We start from the raw sequence: 22731 nt of genomic DNA, 5'->3' as shown, positions 1-22731 counted from the left end.
ACAGAGTTATTGGGGTGTGATTTTGTTAATAGTTAGTCTTAAGTATAAGTTTAATAGTAATGAGTAAGAAAATATAGCCAGAATAATGGAATGAGACTAACACCTGACCTCACACTGAGATTTGGTATGAAGTGGCATGTTTGTGCTAATGCTGACATTGGGGCTCAGAGTTCCTCTGTGTGTATATATTTGTGAACGTTAACTTGGCTAATGTCCAAGGGTTTGACTGCTTTCCTGTTGGATTGTATCACAAAGAACAGGGATAAGAGCACCAGTGGCCGTGCACACCCTCATCTCTCTCCTTCACCCGATCATTAGTGTTGGAAACCGGCATTAGCTCAGAGTAGATTAGACTTCAGTATAGTGCAAGTGATTTGATTTTATGATTATTTGATTCAGTTTTTTCTGTGTTCAAGCTCAATTACTTTAATAAAATATGTTGAATTCAAACAAATAAATAAACAAATAAACTGTGGACATTACCCTTTTAAACCTTTCTGAAACAAGACAGGTAAAAACCAGTGTATAAAAGTTTACATAGGTATAAATAGCTCTAACACTTTACTCCAGCCTGGCGTCCACACATGTGGACATCACATTTTGGGTTATTTAGACCAAAATACTAAATCTTGATCAACAAGTGCCTGATATACAGTTATGAGGACATTATACTGCAACTGTTCTATCGAAATTTCAAATTAATGTCCTCATATGTGGCTCTCATTTTTCTCAGAAACAAAAATTAGGTAAAAAAAACAAAACCTGGTAATTCTTTCTTTTTACATTCATCGGGTTCCAATCGGCCCAAATATCAAAGAGAAATTAAAAATGCATGCCATGGAAGATTTCGGGTCTTAGGGGGTTAAAATGACCAGACCCCTCCGGCCTGTTTTCCAGGCCACTAAATTAAACCCAGTCAATTACCAATTGAACAGAATAAAAACCTACGAGGTCCACTAATAGTCCAAAAGTCCAAATCTTTAATAGAAAAGACAGGCAGAACTCAAACAAACAATAATCCAAACGAGGAGCATATATACACACTGGAAAGTAAATAATTATAAGTTATTAAATCAGACTAATTAAATACAGTAAAACTAATAAGGGAAGACGAACACACGGGAAATAAAAATAACAGTGTAAACATACCAAAACTCAAAATAAAACAGGAAAGCTACTACAAACCGAGTGTGACACAATTACATTCATATTGAAACATATGTGATAATTTTCTTTCTTTGTAGCATTTTTAAGATATGTGTTAGAACAGTCATTATGCTGTTTGGATTAGGAACCAATCATTTTTGCCAAATAGTTAACACAAACTTAGAACAACAATGAACAATTTTCAAGATTCTGATTTACAGAACAAACAAAAGTCACAAAAGGTTTCATTATTTAAGAGACAAGATCAAGTTTTTCACACAGGAATGAAATGACAGAATCCAGTGCAGCGGGGCCAAAGGTGTGTGTCAGCAAACTGAAGGTTGAGGAATCAGTCAGCTCATGTTTAAGATTGTGTTGGATTTTGAGAAGAGTCTGTCTGTTATTAGAAAGTAAGATTAACAATGTTACACCAATAACCCAAATACGGGGAAATGACAAATAATACCAAAAAAGATACAACTTTCATATTGTTTTACTAACTTACTTTGTCATATCAGCACTTGAATGGTCGATGCCTTTACAGACCATGTCTGTTGTGACATCGCAGGCCAATCTTCCGGCAAACCCGAGGGCTAGCTCCCCAGCCTCCTCTTCACTCAGAACACTAAACACTGTTACTTTAGTTTTGGCCTTCTTAGGCCTGTCAAGAATCATTGCGGGCAGTTTGGCTTTACGGCCCTAAAAAAGAAAAAGTGCAAACACCAAAAGAGCAGAGAGAGACACACACACGCGCACAAAGTTAAATGCTTTTGTTTACATGGTGTAATTGTGTATATGTTGCAGCAAATGCACAATTTCCAGCCACATTGTCACTTCATTGATACGAGTAACCCGGATTTATTTCAGGTGACATCAAAATCACGAAATGTATACCTACCCCAATCAAACCTCTGAAAACATAAACTGACATGTTCTCTGCGTTGATTCTGCGCTTGATCTCGTCTTCTGTTATTGTGTAGGTTTTCTTTTTTGAGCTTGGTACAGATAAGCGACCATGCACTCTGTAAACTGTACTAGTTCCTTCTGAATCAGTTTGGAATTCTGTATCTGCATCGATCCTGTCAACATCATCAGCAGCAGCATTATCTGTACTCAGACTTGTGCCGTATACTTCTGCTTCTTTTTCGTTGTCTTCAGTCTGTGTACCTTCATCTCTTTCAGTCTGTGTACCTTCATCTCTGACTGTCAGTCTTCCTATCTCACTGTTACTTGTCGATTTGCTGCAGATGTTCTCTCCCTTAGGAACTTTTCCTTTGTCATTCGCTGCCTGATGCTTTCCCTGATGACATTCTTCACTGGCTACTTCTATTGCTCCTCCTGTATAGCCACCCACTATGCTGCACAACTCCTTTCCCTCTGCTGTGCTGCACTGTGCTGTTACATAAAGAAGAATGATATAAACAGCACTATATCAATTTAATTGTGAAGAGAAATCCCCACAATACGACACAGTTATGTCTAAAATAGTTTTGTGTAAAAACTGGATCTTGAAACGTCCACTTTAATTACACAGTCCTGGTGTGCAAAGGCAAAATTACGAAAAAAATTTTCACTTTAAACATTTTTGGACATTGTTTAGTTATATTGTGACTTACTCTCACAGAAGATACAGATGCCACAAACAGACTTTGAACAACGCATGTGCTTGTATGCACCACATTTCTGGCACTGCACCTGTGAATTAAAAAAAAAAAAGAAGAAGAAATAAACAAACAAAAAACAAATGAACAAAGTCCATTAAATAAACAATCTATATGGCTAAGGACATGTCATAGTGTACCCGGTCTTTGGCTGCAATCACACACCAGCACTGACTGCACTTCCTAGTTCGATCTGCAAAATATAATTTGTTTAAGTACAAGTTACATTTTCCAATGTTAGAGAAAAAGAAGGCAGCTAATTTTATCTTTACCTATTGAGGAAAATAAGTAGTGGCAAAGTCGGGACCTGAGCTTTGTGATTTCAGTGTTGTACTCCTCCACTTGTGTTTTACCGTCAATGAGAGATTGGGCAAACTAATAATTGACGAAGAAAAAAAAAAAAAAAAGAACAAAAAGAATTAGATTAACAAAGAAATGTTTGTTTGTTTTTAACCCCCCCCCCCCGAGAAAAAAAAACAAAACAGAGCAACCAAAGCAAAGCATTACTGCTGAAATGGTTCAATCTACAAAAAAAATTGAGATTTTACCATCCTGCCTCTAAGGCTTTAAAAACTGAATAGGCAAAAATATAAACATTACTTATGTTCAGAAGGGTTAAAGAAATCTGAGCTGGCAGCAATCACTTCAGAGTGTCGGGTCAGGACACTTGCAAATGTTCAGATGTGAGAGGAACAAACAGGCAGAGTCCAGGAATAAAGTTGTCATTCTTTGTATTTTCAATTGAGAATGTGCCCGCAGCTGGGCGAAATAGAGTGTGTGTGTGTATGTGTGGTTTCTGCAGACAAAAGCATAATAATACAATCAATTAGGAATCAGATTACATAATAAACATAAAGATACAACTGAGGTGTACTCAAGTACAGTATATAGCTAAATAAGCTGACATTATACTTCAGCCTGGTTACATAAACTTAAAGTCAGACATTATGCATTAACACACCGCATACAACTATGCACTGAAGGCAACTTTACATCGGTTTATCATCTGTTACACAGAGCACAGAATCAACAACACGATAACAACGAATCTCTCTGCTAGAAGCTAATTAGCAAACAAATCTGTTATGCTAGCGAACTGCCACTTGTACATAACGTCACTTAAACAGAAGCAGAAACTGCTGGTAAGTCATCAAATACACTCATGGCTGAACACCAACATAACTGAGTGAAGTAAAACATTAACTTACGGTCTTATGAACGCACACACTGTCCGTTGTTTGGCTGCCGTTTGTCTCTGAACTAAAGTTGCGGACATGCACCCCGATGGTGCATTCAGGGGGCATAGGAAATCCCATACACAACCCTAACCCTTTTGTACAACTTATATAGGTTAAAGCTATAGTTTTCAGTACCATTATGACATGCACTCCACATGAGTTCCCATCCTGTTGATGTGGGTGGCTCACATGTGACAAGGTCCACTCTCCAGCGCAGCCTCTTGCTGAAGCAAATGAGCTGAGAGATCGCAGTTATTACAAATAAAAAGCATATAGAGAAATCAATAACCACGTTCGGTAATGATTTCAATTAAATTAAATATGTTATGTTAAATATGTTAATTAATTACCTCCAGTTTTTCAACACCGCACTTTTTCTGACCTCCGACTTGCCAAATGAATTCATATAGACTATGGTCCTCTTGGGTATGTCACAAAACTGTTTTGTAAAAAGATGGATATGGTAGGCTTGGGCCTTGAGCTTTCCTAATGAGGGACACTGAAAAGTATCATGCACTAGAGAGAGTGCAAAATCTGTGCAACTTACAAACAAGGTCCAGTGGCTGCCGTTTTCCAGACAGGCTCCAATCAATTTCTCATACATCTGAAAGATGTTTTTCTGGAAATAAAAATAATGTGACAAGTATGTTTTTCTGTCAAGAATGACACTGCAAAACTGCAAAAGCTTGTCAGGTGAGACTTGTAATTAATTCTGCAGATACACAAACATATAGAAAGTGTCATTTTTGGTTTCCATTAATTAATTTCTATAGTGTGTACAAAACAAATCAAGACCACAGACTCAACACGCACCACTCAATTTTTGGTGTTCTTTATCAGTTGGCCAAGACAGAAATGTTTTAATCTGTGTGCATTGCTTTTGAACAAGTCTTTACACAGAAAAGGTTTCAGAAAGGTATTTTTCAGGTTCTTCTGACAAGGCTTCAATTTTGGAAAATGCTGTTTGTTTATAGTGGCAACTTATAAACCCTTTGTGATAAGAACATAGTTACCACAGTCCAAGTCATACCTTCAAAAAGTATGCACTTTGTGCTCTTGTGGACCCATCCAAAATTTTTCCAGTGATTTGGCTTGGTATCCGGTTGTTCAGTCTGACGTCACTAGCCGTGTCTGGGTCTAAACTCCGCTGCAGGTCCATATATCAAACGATCACTATGGCATTACTGAGAGTTGAAAAACTGTCTAAAGTCTTTCATCTTTAATAAAATGATCAGCGTTCTGTTCTACCAGGTGTAACAATTGAGTTTAACATCCAGGCATCCATGAAAACGGAATTTATGACATTTAACGGAGTTAGAAGTTAGCAGGGAGTTAGCTCGCTAGCTTCTATCTAAATACAATATAGCATGTCCTGACTGCGGGGTTTTGGAAACAAATTAAAACGTACAGCTCTGTTATCACTTCCAGCATAAATGAAGACAGAAAACTAAACAGCAGTAACGTTTGTAGGGTTACTGAAGTTGGGCTAGCTGGTATATAATGATGTGCTGCGTGACCGCTAGTGACACAGCTACGTTAGCATAATATAAACAAGCTAACTTTTTTTTCCACTCGATAAAAGTTACCGTGAGTGTTCTCGGTGGTCAGGAACAAATGTAATCGCATGGCAGGATGCTGTAAAAGGACCAAACTTCAGCCAGGAGAACAACTGAGATAATCCATCCACAATACGAGGTTAGTCATTCATATACTGCTGCATGGGCTGGGCTGTAGTTACACCCTAAGGTTTTAAAAACTGAGCTTAAATAAATGATTAGCGGTAATAAAAGCCAAGGGAGGTCAACAGTGATCACTGACTGTTTTAGGAGCTTTTTGAGATCAAATAGAAGAAAATACATAGCATTAAACATGTTAACAACACAAAAGCCATATTAAACGCAGACTACTTTAGACCCGGAAGTAGGATTCGTCGCGTCATCACTGAACAACCGGATTGGATAAATGTGAGGGAAATTCTATAAAAATAACATAAATACACCTATGTTTTCAAATACATTACAAAAAACGTAAACATGCTATGTCATTATGATCAAACAAGCTTTTCAGCATACCTCACACTGCAAATAGATTAGGCCATCTATTACCTTATAAAACAAATAAATAAATACATATAAATAAAAACAGAACTAAGGAATACGATTCATTAAGTAAATTGTACAATAAAGTGTATTTAAAGCAGAATTTAACATTAGTTTTATGACAACATAAAAGGATTTTTATGTCAAGAGGTACCTCATCTGAAATGTTAGTCTGGTCAAACAGGGATTTCAAACTTGAAATACCAATAGAGTTTGGTCCAGCTACTCCCACAAGGTAATCTGTGAGAAAGCATATGCTGTAGTCAACAGATATCATTTTCTTTTTGCATGCTGCAACCATCATCCATTTCAGTCTTCTAGGAGCTTTGTCTGGTTGTAGTTCTTTTTTCTCCTCCTCTCCCCTCATCTATTAATTAAATTGTTTTCTGACCTTCCTAACTGTTTCCGACCTGTCTTCCCAATGTGATGTTTAAGCAATATATGTATGGTCAGAAGGGGGTGAAATTTTCATTGCAGTTGTACGTGTAACATTGCATGTGATAATAAAAGGCTTGGTTGATTATTCAACATGAGTTGACATTTACCTGACATTGTGAAGGAGTCACAGTTTCTGTAAGGGTGTAAGAACATAACATGTGGATTTGTTACACTTCTTTTTCACAAGTTAATAACAATCAATAATTTTCATTCCATTATTTACAAGCTATCACACGATGTCCCAGGGACAACATCTACACGATGTCCCAGGGACAACATCTACACGATGTCCCAGGGCAACATTTACACAATGTCCCAGGGACAACATTTACACAATGTCCCAGGGACAACATTTACACAATGTCCCAGGGACAACATTTACGCGATGTCCCTGGGACAACATTTACGCGATGTACCAGGACAAATTTGTAAATTTCTGGATTACTGTTAATCTCCATAGAATCAAGAACTCATGTCCAGTTTCACAGCTATGGACCAGTTAATTATGTTTCCAGGTGATAGTTTGATTCATAGATTCAGCACACAACCATAAGTCTAGGCCTTTTAGTCCAGATTCTCTTCACTTATGTTTGTAAAATGATCAGGGAAGCTACTGCAATTTTGCCTGACCCAACCCCCGGGCCACGAAACACCCAAAAAGTTGGGGAACGCTGGTCTAGAGAACACTGGTTAGCTAATGCTGTCGTCAAGTAGCCTATCGCTAGCAAACAAACAGCAAGCCAAGTGAGGAACATATGTATAATGCTTACCGTTTACTTGGTAGAACCTCAAAATCCCATCCTTTCGTGAACCTCGGGACCAAAAATGGTCCCGCCCCAAAAGTGCTCTAAAAATGTTATATATCAATATTTTTTTCTACTTTAAATTAGTCAATCTTTTAAAACTACTTCTGCTTAAAATATCCATGTCAAGTTTTAATTATATTTTCATTGTTTTAACCCTTTAAATCCCAGTTTTATTACATGAGCGCCCTGTTTTTTTAGCCCCAAAAAACAAAAAAACTAAATATTTTCCAAAAAAAACATTTGAAGTAATATTTGTTTGTTATTATAATTAGGCCTTTAGATGGACTAAAGATTGGCACCAACAGTCATTTCGATCGCCTTTTATTTTTTTTCCAGGAGCGCATTTCATAAAATGCACACTATCGACCACGCCCAAAAAGTGCTATAAAAAATTTATATATTAATATTTTATTCCACTTTAAATTAGCCAATCTTTTAGACCTACTTCTCCTTGAAATATTCATGTCAAGTTTTAATTACATTTCGCGGATTTTAACCCTTTATATCCCGGTTTCGTCACATGAGCGCACTGCTTTTTTTGCCCCAAAAACATAAAACATAAAACATAAAATATTTTCCAAAAAAAACATTTGAAGTAATATTTTATTGTTATTATAATTAGGCCTTTATATGGACAAAAGATTGGCACCAACATTAATTTCGATCCGTTTTTAATTTTTTTTGCAGAAGCCGAAAATGTCCCCAGGCGGCGCTGCTGCTGCTCCCCCGGGGAGGAGTGCCTCTGCCGCGGGTGTGTTTCGCGCAGCGCCGGAGCATATGGTTCGGTTCCCGTGTCTGCAGCACACACTTCCGCTACCACGTGAAAACAAATACGTCATTTCCTGTTGATTAAAAAAAATTAATGCACCCTCAAACGATCCTAAGGGCAGAAAATGGTCCGGAACGAGCAGCGGGCCAAGCTGCTGCTGCACGCGGGAGATTAGTCTGCCTTTTCCGGGTATCTGTCTCGAGCAGGCCGCTGGAGAAGGTGTGTATGTTCCAGCAGGCGTCACATGTGGAACAAGGGCGCCACCCGGTGGCCAAATAAAAAAATTACAATTCTAAGGCCCTGAGTCCAGAATGAAAGTGAAAGTTAAGCCATCGCCACTAGTTAATGGTAATAATTGTACAGTGAAAAATAGCGTTTATAATGGGTTTCAAGGGGCAGAAATCGGCCACGAGATTCGATAGTGGATGTATGCCTTTTATTCAGCCATTTAAGCTCATTTAAAAAACTCAGACTGAAATTTTAAAATAAAATGGGAAAAAAATACATGTTTGAAAATTTGGCTATACTCCATTAAACACAGTGGAAATGGCGTGGAATTAAAAAACGGAAAGGCCACGAAATGGTCCCAGGTTCTACCAATTAACTGTCCTGTGCCGGGAAGCATTTATATATCCATCTGAACTATGTCAGCTTGCTGCGACGATAAGTCATGTTTGTGTATTAGGCAATGTAAGGAAAGGGCGCGACATATTTGCCAATTCATTATGAATATGTGTTACATAATCTCTCCTGATGTTTAGACCAGTTCATTCATTGTTAGCATCAATACTATCTATGTTAAATCAATATTACACATGTACTATGTTTATTAAAATGTAATAAATACACATTTACCATCTAATGGCAGTGTTCCATATCTTAAATTAAAAATTGCCTTAAACTGTTTCCATAAACACAAAAACAAGATTAATTGCATGCGTCCATGCAGGGGGAGAGCTGCCTCTATAACGTCAACACAAACCCAACCATGCTGAAAAAAATGTCATGGTCCAGGGTCGTGGTGATGGGTTTTTTTTTAGTTTTGATTTGTTATTTCTTAGAAGACTGGCTCCTATTCGTATTGTTACTCCAGTATTCCCCACTGATTCCATGTCTCTGTTTCCTTGCTTCCATTTTTCCTCCTTCAGTCTTGTATACGTGTCAGTACTTTTCTCCTTGTCATAGTGGGGTGTGGTTTTGGGTTCAGCTGCAGCAGTGTCAGGTGAGGTGACTGGCACACCTGTTGTGCATTAGCCAGTAAACCTAATCAGGGGGCATCTATGCTGGCAAACCAAGCAATGGTGTTGCGTAACATGTCGACGTTTTGTCACGTCCTGCGGCGTTCCTGAGGAACGCGAAAGGAGACCTTCGGCGTTCTTATGGTACGTGGCGGGTTATGGCTGGAATCCAGTGCAATGACGCTCCCGCGGTAATAGACGTTCCAGCCCTGTATTCCAGCCCTAAACCTAACCTTATCCCTAGCCCTGACCATAACCTTATTCCTGACCTTAACCAGGACTTTAATGATAGCCTGTTAATAGCGTGTTTCTAAGCGATTTGAAGAAAAAGAGCAAACATGTGTAGATTCAGTCCTGACGGTTCTCATATTTCCTCTTTTTTCAGAGGTCGTCATTTAGGAACGGTGGGTAGCCGAAAACGTAATATGGTGACGATTTGTCACCTAGCGTAAAATGTTACGCTTTGGGAGTGAGAACGTGTTGTGTGGAGAGCTGTTTGTGGGGTTATGAACCACTCAGGGAGGAATTTGAATGCGCTTTATGCACATCTCTTTTGCTAGCTGTGGTGGAGGTGTGGTCCCTAGCTCAGCTGCAGGGGAGGAGTGGTGCAGTGAGCTCAAGGGGGCGGTACCAGGAAGCAGGTGAGCTACAGGTGGTGGCGATTGACTGATCACGGTGTCTCTTTCCGTTTCTCTATATAGTGAAAGCAGTCGAGTGGAGACGAAGAGAGCTGGACTGGAACAGACCTTGTTCCTTGAGTTCAACACTGTCAATAAAATGCAATAATAGTAAGCACAATCATTGTGTGTCGTGTACTTTTTCACTAACATTTTTGATCCATGTGTGAAAGCTAAAACAAAGGAAGACTGTTTGCTGCCTCGGTCATACAGCAGATGCAGGCAGTAATATCCCACTTTTAGTTCAGTGGTGTCGAAGTCCAGGCCTCGAGGGCCGGTGGCCTGCAGGTTTTAGATAATACCCAGGGTCAACACACCTGAATCCAATTAAGGTGTGTTGACTCAAGCAAATAAAGGGAGGAATGTCAGAAGGAAACAAAAGGGGCAGCATTGTTGCAATGTCATGGTTAGTCATGTTGATGTTGATGTTCAAGTTCAGGTGGCTTTCATTGTCATTTGAATCATGTACAGTGGTACAGTACAGAGTGGAATGAGACAGCATTCCTCCAAGACCCCGGTGCTACAGATGAAACATAACAGACAAACACAGAACTGCGTAAAGTGGAATGTGCAAAATTGAAAAATAGAAAAGGCAAGACAGTGCATGACTATACAGAACAAGACGATAGAGACACAAGACGGTGCAATGGAAATGAACCACCAAGACAGCACTATTTGGTCCAGAGTGGCCGCTGTGTCCCGCGCCACCAGTCATCTTTGTTAAATGGTAAGTGGACTGATTCTTATATAGTGCTTTTCTACTCTCCCAGAGTACTCAAAGCGCTCTATACAACATGCCACATTCACCCAATCACACCCATTCAACCAAGCACTTTCTTCTACTCTTAGTGCTTCCTAAATACATTCAGACACATTCATACTCTGATGGAAGCATCGGAGAGCAATTTGGGGACTTAGTATCTTGCCCAAGGATACTTGGATGACTGGAGGAGCCAGGGATCGGAGCAGGTCACCTGCTGATCGGATCCCTGGCTCCTCCCGTCTGCATGTCAAGTAAGGGAGTGATGTATTTGCAAAGTCATTATGAGCATTACATAATCTGTCCTGATGGTTTAAATGTAAATGTAGACCAGCTGAGTCACTGTTGACATGAGTATTGTCTATTACAATAATGATCTTTATATGACTGAATCAGAAGAGCACAGCCTGTCACAGTGGACAATGTGGTTTCTCTTTACTGCAAATTCATAAGAAATAAGGTAATAAATACTTTGTAGAAAGCAGGGTCATGTATGCAATATGTGTTTTGTAATAGATTAGTCAAGGAATTATTTCTAAGATTGTTATTTTAGCCTACACAAACACACTTCAGCCCGAAGTTCAGAGAATTCATCCAGCAGGTGATTCCCACACATGCATCACAAAAAAGAATGTACACTAGTAGTAATATACCTATATATTTTCTAAAAGTTTCACAGGCCAATAGTTTTAAATAGAGCACCACAAACAACATGTATTCTTTTAGAAATAAACTGTGATACTTCTAAAAAACACATATTCACACCTAGTCACACTCTGTAACAGTTAGACAGAGGGGGTGCAGTTAGGCTCCCAACAGTCTGTAAAAAGGTATGAAGCAACAAAAGAGGCTCCCTTATCAAGAGCATCCCAGCACCCATCTCAACTGTAGTTCCATACATTCCACATTTTTTAATTACAAACAAACAGTTACTTCCATTATCTTATCTTATCATGTCAGAGGCCAACAGAAACCTTGTCCAACAGAGTCTCCAAAGGCTTTCCACCTTTCTTCCTTACATCGTGCTCGTTTATCTCTACATCTCAGAGGTCAACTGAAAGTAGCCCCACCTATATAAAAACACCCCATCAGACACACAGTATTTTCCTCAGCACTTCACAACTGCCGCAAGGTATATCGTTTTAACTTTTTATTTTTTCACCTGAATGTGCGTTGGAGCCGACTTTGCTACCCGCACAGAGCGTTTCTGACAGTCGGGCGCTGCTTATACAATAGAGAAAAGCAACAATACAGAGTGTTTCTCTGCTCCAAGAAATCCGAGGGCCTTTCACAAGGTAAGCATGTCTGTTATACCCAGGGCATAAATGTCTGTATGTCGGTGCTGATTATTCAAACCCTGTTTAAAATGTGATACATATGTTGTCCGAAAACAATTCCTCTAAATTTGCAAAGTTACTGATTTAAAAAATATATATTTTCGAATTTTTAGTTGCATGTCAAACATATGATAGACTCTTGAGCATATTCATATAGCTAAATTCACAATGGTATAACCGTGCTAAATAAAAGAGGCCCAAGCACCAATGCACTCTAATCCACTCCGCTAAACTGTATGTTGATAAGTACATGAAGCGTACCTCTACCTCTACAGCTGAAAACAGTTTGTATCCGCACTCTGAGGGTCTGCTGAATTGTTTTTAATACGGCACCTTTTGACGAACAGCAGATGATGAAATCCTCTTTATTGTAGAAACTGTCCCTAAGCTATTGTTGCTCATACTTACTGAGGTCCCTAGCTACTTCCTTACTATGTCAGTAAACTTCTTTGAAAAGGAAGCTGTTGTAGATTTAAAGAAACATCTTAATTGAAGCAAAGGCAAAAAAACTGGAATGAATTTTATGTGACTGTTTATATTAAAGCCAACAACAAGTGAAAATCCAAAAACGGCTCCAATCCTTGGTATTAATGATCTCCCCCCTCTCTCTCTCTCTCTCTCTCTGTGTGTGTGTGTGTGTGTGTGTGTGTGTGTGTGTGTGTGTGTGTGTGTGTGTGTGTGTGTGTGTGTGTCCTCACAGAAGGAATGTCACAGCAGGAGCTTTTTCTCAAACGCATTACCAATCAGTTTGTTTTTTTTTTACAAGAAGTGTAGCTCATACAATGGTATAAATGTATTCTTTGCGATACTTTATGAATATGAAACTAAAGATTTTGAGTTCGTGCACATTGTGAAGCAAGAATCTAAATATTTGTGTCACAATAATTTCTATAAAAGCGTGTTGTTTATGGGGATAATGCAACAAATCTTTTGTGCGTCCTATTAATGATCAATGGTAATTGAAGAGGAACCCTGGCTCAGGACATTTTCATGACAAGTGACAGCGCAGACAACTACTAATGAGAGAACATGTTTTATCATCATAAACACGGTGATATGAAGCATCGTTAAAGTGTCACTTCAGTAATGTTGACTCATGTTTTTAATAATGACTTTAAAACACTAAACTCTAATTTCTGTGGTTATTTTAAGTTTAAAGTGCTATTTTAAGCACGATTTTGAGTTCGTGCACATTGTGAAGCCACAATGTGCACGAACTCAAAATCTTTCATTAATGTTCCAGAAAATACACATCAAGGTCAATTTTCAGACTGACACACCTCATTTCTCTACAGGTCTAATGTAGGATTTCAAATGTTAAAGTTCATGATAATAACCTACACAATCAGAAAAAGAGAAAATACGTGTGGCTTGTTTAGCTTTCTGGGAAAAAGAGTCCTCTTTCTAAGAACAACACAGACTTCTCATACACGCACATCGCGGTGTATAAATTCAGAACTTCAGCCGCACTATTCACTCGTGAAAATCTGAGCTCAGTCTTCACAGCCCGTCTTCTTTTTGTCTCATTCATTACTTCAGGTGCCAACGCGTCTGCTGAAAAGCATCTCGCTAAAGGTAAGACTTTAAGATATTACTGCGTTAAGTGAAGCCTCTGAAATGCAGTAAGCGCTGTTCCGTTCCCTGAACCGTTCTGCTCCCTGAGTTCTGTCGTGTTCCCTTACCTAGCTTGTGGTGAGGGTGTAGTTGCAGTTTTACAAAGCCATGCATTTTAATTAGGTCAATATTGATATTATTCGTGACGATTAAAAGCATGCGACTGAAAACGACTTTAAAAAAAAGTCAGAACAAATAGTGACACACTGTGGCTTCTCTAAAAACACACAGATGTCAGAAAATTACTTCTTCCTGCTAAAGAAAGGGTACAAATATGTAAATATACAACATCCATTTAAAGTCTACATTATATATACAGTATATAAATATTACCATGGAGGTATTTGTAATGTTAATGAAGGTGCTCTTTTCACATTTTTATACACAGTTCGTTTCCAAAAATCTTGGGATGTTGTGTAAAATTAAAATAGGAATGTATTGTAATGATTTAAAATCCTTACATTTAACTATAAACATGGGGCCCACCTGCTAATAACAAATATAAAATTCACTTTGCCCTTGTGGAAGCACAACATGTTCCAAACTGACAACTATAAAATTCCTTTAATTTATTGTACATTGTGTGAATTTTGTGCTTTCCTAATGGGAAAGCACAATGGATACATTAAAACAATTCAGCATTTTAAAATGTTGCATTACTGGCCTGAAAACACAAGTTAACTTCTTCTCCAAGCTGTTTTTTCTTATGGATGAAGGTTTTTTGTTTCCCTCAGGTAGTGCTGCACCTGGCCCAGTCCCTAAAGGGTACATCAAAGTTTACAGCATGAGGTTCTGCCTTTTTGCCCAGAGGGCCAGATTAGTGCTGAAAGCCAAAGGAATCAAGTAAGGCTACTTTTTATTCTGCTTTACTTTACGAATGGAAAGTCATGACAATCCTAACCTTTACTTAAACACGTATGTGCAACCTGTTTTTGTGTTTCAGGCATGAAATCATAAATGTCCATCTGGCAGACAAGCCTGAGTGGTACCTTATAAAGAATCCATTTGGGATTGTCCTGACACTAGAGACACCTGCTGGTGAGTTGATATATGAGTCACCGATCACCTGTGAATAGTTGGATGAAGGTTACCCTGAAAAGCAGCTGCTTCCTTCTTCTCCTTTTGCTAAAGCAAAGAATGATGCTGGAGTATTTTTCCAAAGTAGGTCACATGGAAACTTGCACATAAATCTTTATATTTTGTTTTTTAATCACCAAATAATCAGTTTAATGTCAGTGTTTTAGAGGATAGGATATTTTTACAGGATCTCATCAGGGAGAAAGAATGGTCAGGATGTCTCAGGACTGGAAGCTGAACTGAAAGAAAAGCTTTCCAAATTGAACGAGGTAGGTGACACAATTGATGCTTCTAGTTTCTTTACACATAAACATATAATTTGAAAGACTGTGTGTGAATGAGTGTGCTTGCAACTTTGTTTGCCAATCATAATCACTAATCAAAGGATTATTAAGATTATCTATACTTGGTTATTTTAGAGTATTAAATGCAACTCTAATGAAAGTAATATTCAATTTCTAGGACCTCGTTAACAAGAAGATCAAGTTTTTTGGTGGTGATTCCATAACAATGTTTGACTACATGATGTGGCCGTGGTTTGAGAGACTGGAGGTCTTTGAGCTGCAACAGTAGGTTTTCCAGATCTTGTTGTTCCATAAAGGTTTACCTCTTCCATGTGGACTTATTTTTCTTCCTTTCAAATGAAGAAATAACAGTGCCCAATCTGCAAAACTGTAACACAACTAAAGTAACAGTTTAATATCTAATTTGAGCTTTTCTTCCTTTGTAGCATCTACTGAATATCTTATATTTATTTCCTGTCTGCTGGATGTTTTGCAAACAAATGTGGGTTCACATGCTGTAATTTACTTTTGTCTCCTAGCTGTCTGGATGGCACACCTGAGATGAAGATGTGGACAGAGCGCATGCTGGAAGATCCAGCTGTCAAAGCCACAATACACAGCGTAGATGCCCACAAGGCCTTCTTCAAGTCCTTCGTTGATGGAAAACCAGACTATGACTATGGCCTGTAGAAGTTTGTGCTGACTGAACAAAAATATAGCTGTCTTTATATATTACTGTGTCAAACAAATCAGGTCTGTTTTCAAAATTCTGATGTGACATGTGTAAAGAGTTAAAGAGTCTAAAAAGTGAATGGGAGTGATTTTCAAATAAAAATTGTCCATGAAATGACTGGCCTCATTCTGAGTTTCCTATTTGTGCTCTAAGATGTATAAAAACAGTTAAATAAGGAGTGATCGTTAAAAGGAATTTAATATGATTTATTGCTTTACATAATTCAATTAATCTATTTAGCAATTAGACACTGATGGACCACCACAGAAGAAGAGCAGAAGTTGAGTGTGCAGGGAGCAGAGATGTTGACAGCAGAAGCGACATACTGAGAGCACACAGAGCAGAGATCTGAGCAAGAGCAAATGCCAACAACTGAGCGAGAATGGCAGTTATTGTGTGTGTATATGTATAATAGCAAACACTGAAATGAATTTTGTTTGCTCAAAATAATTGTCTCCTTAAAATGCAACATTTGCAAAAATTATTTATGTGCTCTCAGAATAGAGGCACAGCATTAGCCATGGAGAGAGGACCAGCAGTCCCAACAAGAGAGTGAGGAAGAAACAGAGGAAGTTGTAGTTAACGAAAAAGGTAGAGAGAGGAAGAGACTCAGGGAAAAATAAATGGCTCATGGTTAAAGCAATTTGATAATAACAAGCTAATAGCTAAAAGGTAACTTCATTTCTACATTGCAACTAAGATGTTCTAGCCCAACAACAGCTGTACGAACCTGATTAAAAAAGAAAAGAACATTTTGATAGACCAGGCCTGCATCTATCACTTAGTGTATTTCGATCTCGGCTATGTTGTCATAGCTGTAGATCCTAGTAGTGTGGATCAGTGAATCGGTGTCTCATTCACTCCTGACATAAAGCTTGATGTCATCCATGTAGAGGAAGTTGCTGACATTTGCTCCTTTGCTTCAGACGTTATCTGTAGCGAGTCTTGTTAATGATTTTGCTGAAGGGGGTTCAGGCCTATGCCGAGCAGCACTTGATGGAGATTTGTGTATTTGGCTTGAGGTTGGCCTGTAGCATTGTTCGCCACTTCCCCATTAAATTCTTGATGAAGGCTCTTATGGTCTTGTTGGTCTTTTACAGTTCTAGATAGGTCAATTGAGATTAAATTAGTTTTCATTTGATGGATATGAGTAAATAGATTGTAGTATAATTTTCAAGAGAAGCAACAAAAAAACCGATTTAAATGTTTTCCTACAGTTTGCTGATGTCACGAACGCAGCACAGAGACGACTGTTTTTAAGCGCTCTGGGCGTTCATAGTCATGTTCACAGGGTTCACAGCTCACGCTTTTGTGACAGGTCCATGAGAGCTCTGGGGTCTCTCTGCTGTAGACTCAGCATCCCTATCTTTATAATTGTGGGGCTTTCGTGGGTGTAGCAGGTTATCGTTGTCTGGACTGTGATGGAGCGCTGGCGGGGCAGAGTGGCTCTGGTGACCGGAGCCTCGGTCGGGATTGGGGCGGCTGTAGCGGTAGAGCTGGTCCGACTCGGTATGAAAGTGATGGGCTGCGCCAGGGACGTCGAAAAGATTCTGGTATGCTATAAAGGGAAAACTTAATTTCTGCATTTAATGTAAAGATAAATACATTTTGGTTGTTAAAGTTACTATTATGCAGGGGAAAACGCTATTCTTCGTTGTTGTTTTTTGTTTGTAGTTAAACTACTTTTGATTTACATCTACAGAGTTTTTATAAGAAGCTAGCAAAAGCCAGAATATTAAAATTTAAAACATAACGGTGAAAATCCTCTTTTGTGCCCTTTGTTTTCTTGAAATTTACAACTCTGTGGTTAATGATTCTTTAAGTTGGCACACAATCCGTCAGCATACTGTATGTAGATGATATGCACTGTTGGTTGTTGAACTTTGAAACATAATGCTGTTGTCAAAGATTAGCCACAATCAACAATCTTAACAAAGTGCAGCTATAGCAGGGCTGGACTTGTAATCTGACACACCTGGCATTTTCCCGGTTGGCCGACACACTTTTGGAGAGATGGACCGGCCAGAAGGGCCGCTGCGCACCGGCGTACAAGCACTGACAGCAACCCATTGGCTCATTTTAATTACTGACACTGGATTGCCCAATAAAATTTCCTTGCTCGCTTGTAGAAAAAGGTAAGGGTGAAATAAGTGTCGAAAAGTTGGAGCTGAAAAGCTGAGAGAAAACAACAGGGGCGAGATAAGACCCTTTTTGGGGTGTGAAGTTTTATCAGATTACCCCTAAAAATAACTATAATAATAGTAGTATTATCTTCAAATGTTATATTATCATAACTTTTCTATTGAGGACAGAACAGGATAAAATGGAAACAAATTTTATGTCCAGTGTTGTTCTCTCATGATGTTACAGTCTCTCTGTTACAGACTTTAGTTGCTGCCAGAAAGACGATAAAGAAATAGTTTCATGGCACAAATCAGTGATGCAGATTTAAAACACAATTCAACTGAAATAGAGTAAAAGTTCAGACTGTATATAAATCACTAGAGATTATTAGCTAATTTTACCCTTCCGATCCACTAGTCTGCTGGGATATCACAAGTTAAGAAGCTGGTGTACTTATTATTATTTTTGTTTGTTAAATATTTCTGTTCCTATTCTGGTCAAATTGGGCTTCAGTGTTTGTGTACAGTACAGCTCCAGCTCCAGGTGACAGCAGGTCAAAATGATGTAACCTGTCAGCATCTAGCAACAGCCTGCATTCAGTTTAAATATTGCTATAAATTCTTATGGATCAGTCTTTTAATGGCTGTAGCGATTAAATTCATCAAAAATTATAAAGCTGTAGCTTCTGTTTTACCCACACGTCTACTCAGTGTGTTGTCCTGTTATCGTGGATCCCCCTGTTGCTCTTATAATAATTATTTAAAGATTAGATTTTTGTCATTTTCTAATTTCTAGATGAGTGAGGAGGATGGAGAGAGAGAACAAGGAGGTTGCAGAAGAAGAGGAAGAATGAGGGGGCAGAAAGTGAAGTTAGTGGGAAAACAAAAGTTATTTTTCACACAAAGTAGTTTTTCATGTATTTGATGGATGCTTTCTAGTAAGGTACTGAAAATGTCAGTGGACATTCTAAACAGAGCATAATGATATGAATGGTAGCATTTTACAGGATTCATACCACTTTAAACATGGCTAAACAGGGTGGCTGGCCGCCACTACATTGATGTGACATCTACAAATCTATTCTGTTCTATTGTTTCAATATCAACAATCAAACAAAAGGGAATATATATATAATATGTGTAGGCAGGATATATACATTTATTTATTCATTTATTTATTTATTTTCTGAGTGGATCATGGCGGGCTGCCTGGACCAAAAATGCCAGGACCATCTTTTTTTGTCCCAGTCCAGCCCTGAGCTACAGTGACATCTCCCAAGAATAAATTAAGAGCTTGAATTAGTAAAGTGGGTTTTTTTTTTAATTTCCTTGATAAAATGCATGAACTGTTTGAAACACACCTCAAGACAAAACCAGACAAAATGCTTTTGCAGGCATCATCATGTGCCTGCTGTTACAAAATCATTAGTAGATCCATGAAAGAAGCAAAACTCAAAAATGGGCAGAACATCCAAACACAGGCAACTGTTTGTGGATGATATGCAAACTGGAAAGTCAAATCAGTGAATTTACAGTAACTTAGTATATTTGAATAGTAGATTCATAAACCTTAAAAACACAAAGTGGATTCTGAAGTGTGTCAATTTTTCTTTTTGGTTTCAGAAACTGGCAGCAGACTGTCAGAGTGCCGGCTACCCTGGTGTTTTGGTGCCTTTCAAGTGTGACTTGACCAAAGAAGAGGAGATTCTGGCCATGTTTGCAGCAATCAAAGAGCAGCACAAAGACGTGGACGTCTGCATCAACAATGCTGGCTTGGCTCATCCAGAATTGTTGCTAAACGGCAAAACCAGTGGCTGGAAGAACATGATGGATGTAAGAGCTCAGAGTTATTGTAGAAATATAATATTTGTTGTAGCGTTTTATCAAAAGTAACATTCACAGGAATAATGTCCCAGCAGAACTTTGAACTGTAAAAAAGTGAAACATGTCATCATCTGTCACTGGTTTTAATATTGTAGCTGATCAGTGTGCATTAACCTCTCAGTGACTACAGCTCTTAAACTGACTCATTAATAGTTTTTGAAGCTGCTTATAACCGTTTTTCACCCACTGTGTGCAAGAAGCAACAACCAAGTGCATCAACCAGAATGTGCTGATTCCTGATATTTTGTTTTCTGTTTTTTTTTCTTGCAGGTAAATGTTCTTGCTCTCAGTATCTGCACACGCGAAGCGTATCAGTCGATGAAAGAGAGAAATGTGGATGATGGACACATCGTAAACATAAACGGGTTCGATATTTTTATTGGTGATATCAACCTGTATCATTATTATTATTAAAATTATTATGTTTTCACTTACAACAAAGTCACATTTTACAAGAGGGAAACTACCAGGTGGCTGGGCCTTAGCTTATGGGGGCCCAAAAGAGCTACATCAACAGCAGAGGCCATAGTTAGTCAATTCTGGTCAGGGGCAGAGACCCTGGCGGTCTGATCCTCGTTTGCCAAAACTGAGAATTTTTTGCCAAAATTCTCAGATGGGGCTAGTGAACAAGATTAAAACATACTGACTCAGTCTAGTCGGGCTCACCACAACCTACAGCTCAGGTTCTGCAGCAGTGCTGCTGACTCCAACTGAGGAAAGAGCCAGACAGTGGAAGGAGAGTGGGGTCTGGGCATCTCTGCTCAGATTGCTGCTTTGCAACCTGGCCCTGGATAAGCAGTAGGAAATAGATGAAGGAATGGATTTACTTCTTAACTGTCCCAGAATCTCCCAGTGCAGCCTTGATTTTAAAAGCAGAGCCAGGAACAGAATCAATGCAGATATCTAATTCCACTTATTATAGACTCTTTAGTCTAATAACAAGTGTCACTCATGCAGTAATAAAGGTCTGCAGCTCAGGATTTTATCAGCATATTAGTATTACACTATAACTGGTTTTTTTAGTCTTCATAATTAATAAGCAGAAATCCCATGCAGTATTTTATGGTGGCCAATCAGCAATCCAGAACCTGAATATTTCCAGTTAACTATCAACAAAACAGCTTTGTAGGCCTCGTGTTTCTTACATCATTGAGACATGACTTCAAAAGAGTTACTTTACTTGCACATTAATGCATGCTGTTTAATGCTCATTTGGTTAACTGTTTATAGCTCAGGTGGCAGAGCAGGTCAGCCACTAATCAGAAGGTCGGTGGTTCGATCCCAGGCTGCCTCCTGGCTGCATGCCAAATATCCTTGGGCAACATACTAACCCACTGGTGGTGGTCAGAGGGCCCGGTGGCGCCTGTGTCCGGCAGCCTCGCCTCTGTCAGTGTGCCCCAGGGCAGCTGTGGCTACAATGTAGCTTGCTATCGCTAGTGTGTGAATGACTAGTGTAAAGCGCTTTGGGGTCCTTAAGGACTAGAAAAGCACTATACAAATGCAGGCCATTTACCATAAATCTGTTGCAGCATGTGCGGACATCGTGTAATTACCAATCCTGATCTACATTTCTACACCGCCACAAAGTATGCTGTAACCGCCCTGACAGAGGGCCTGCGGCAGGCGCTGCGTGCAGAAAACAGCCATATCCGAGCCACAGTAAGGCTTTAAAAACACTGTAGGCAGCTCCAAAAGTCACTTTAAAACTAGCATTACTGTGATGAGACCCTCACACACAGTATCCACTCTTTTTTGCAGTGTATTTCTCCTGGTTTGGTGGAGACAGAATTTTTGTCACGGTTCTACAAAAACAATCCTAATAAAGCAGCTGGTGCATACTCTGCATACAAGGTAAAATAATTATTCCTACACCTGATGTACTGTTGATGTGGTAACTCAAATAATAAGTCATTAATCACGTTTCACTTCTCTGACAGTCTCTGGAAGTAACAGATGTTGCCAATGCTGTTACGTACGTGCTCAGTGCCCCTCCTCATGTTCAGGTGATTTTTCTCTTATTTTTATGCCTTACTCTTTTTCTGTATAAATATCATTTTATATTAAAACACTGTTCTCCCTTCAGATCGGAGATGTTCGGATGCAAGGTACGGAGCAGGTTTAGAGTTGAACCACATGACCTCCCTGAAATTATGCACTTCTTCACTACATTTATGGGAATGATGATTTATGATCTGTTCACAAAACAGTTTTGTTGTTGATGTTTGTACTGAAATTTTCTACTAATATATAAAATAAAATGAGAGAAAACTGGCTGGCTTATTTTCCTGAAGGAAATCTCATTTAAAGAGCAGTGCATGGTGGAAAACATACAATTTTATACAAAGTATAAAAATAGAAACTCACAGTGCGACAGTATCAGGCTGTGGATAGCGATGGTAATGGGACACTCGAATTCAGAAACACTTGATTCCACCCCTTTGTGTTTTGACCACTAGGGGTCATAAAAGGTGCAGGTTAATATTTATTGCTAGAAGATTCGCTCAGAGAATCTGTCAGATTAAAATAAACTAGATTAAATTAATGCTGAGAATGCTCTCTTGGTCTCTGAGTATGTAAGTTTATAAAAAAAATAAAGGACAAACTACCAGACAAAAGATTTTTGACCTGTGTGTTAAAATGTCAACATGGATGTAGGATTAAGCTTTACTGAATAACGCAGCGTGGAAGATTTTCTGATGAAAGGCAAGCCTGCTTTAATCTAAATCTGTACTTCAGTCCATGGAGAGCTGCCAGAAGGACTCTCAGTCCAGAGGAAAGCAAAGGTTAGCTAAGGACTCCCGCCTCAGTCCACCACCTTTCTCATGTCAGTGTATATATATTCAGTTA

At 38.8% G+C, this 22731-nt stretch overlaps 2 protein-coding genes and 1 pseudogene across 3 annotated transcripts; 2 read left to right on the top strand and 1 right to left on the bottom strand.

Annotated features, from left to right (window-relative positions):
- Positions 1 to 958: 958 nt before the first annotated feature.
- LOC146654384 (uncharacterized) lies at positions 959 to 6644 on the bottom strand. Its single transcript, XM_085429135.1, has 11 exons — positions 6299 to 6644; positions 6118 to 6150; positions 5993 to 6021; positions 5076 to 5136; positions 4593 to 4664; positions 3080 to 3182; positions 2948 to 3000; positions 2763 to 2841; positions 2045 to 2541; positions 1652 to 1845; positions 959 to 1543 (listed from the first exon to the last, which is right to left on the bottom strand). The coding sequence occupies exons 1-11, from the start codon at positions 6509 to 6511 to the stop codon at positions 1399 to 1401; spliced, it is 1479 nt and encodes a 492-aa protein (XP_085285261.1). The 5' UTR covers positions 6512 to 6644; the 3' UTR covers positions 959 to 1398.
- Positions 6645 to 11910: 5266 nt separating this feature from the next.
- Positions 11911 to 15984, top strand: LOC146654383 (glutathione S-transferase omega-1-like; annotated as a pseudogene). The gene is made up of 7 exons (XR_014914756.1): positions 11911 to 12127; positions 13709 to 13744; positions 14518 to 14626; positions 14727 to 14944; positions 15028 to 15129; positions 15323 to 15429; positions 15684 to 15984. The product of XR_014914756.1 is annotated as a glutathione S-transferase omega-1-like (transcript).
- Positions 15985 to 17283: 1299 nt separating this feature from the next.
- Positions 17284 to 22155, top strand: LOC146654382 (dehydrogenase/reductase SDR family member 11-like). The gene is made up of 7 exons (XM_085379591.1): positions 17284 to 17430; positions 19624 to 19833; positions 20155 to 20249; positions 21414 to 21543; positions 21643 to 21735; positions 21822 to 21887; positions 21968 to 22155. The coding sequence occupies exons 1-7, from the start codon at positions 17299 to 17301 to the stop codon at positions 22004 to 22006; spliced, it is 765 nt and encodes a 254-aa protein (XP_085235717.1). The 5' UTR covers positions 17284 to 17298; the 3' UTR covers positions 22007 to 22155.
- The last annotated feature ends 576 nt before the right edge of the window (positions 22156 to 22731 follow it).

The sequence above is a fragment of the Rhamphochromis longiceps genome, linkage group LG14 (assembly GCF_057381845.1).
Source record: "Rhamphochromis longiceps isolate RC_006_pf linkage group LG14, R_longiceps_female_GT1.1, whole genome shotgun sequence".
Taxonomy (NCBI): Eukaryota; Metazoa; Chordata; class Actinopteri; order Cichliformes; family Cichlidae; genus Rhamphochromis; species Rhamphochromis longiceps.
This window is presented reverse-complemented; position numbering and strand designations above follow the sequence as displayed.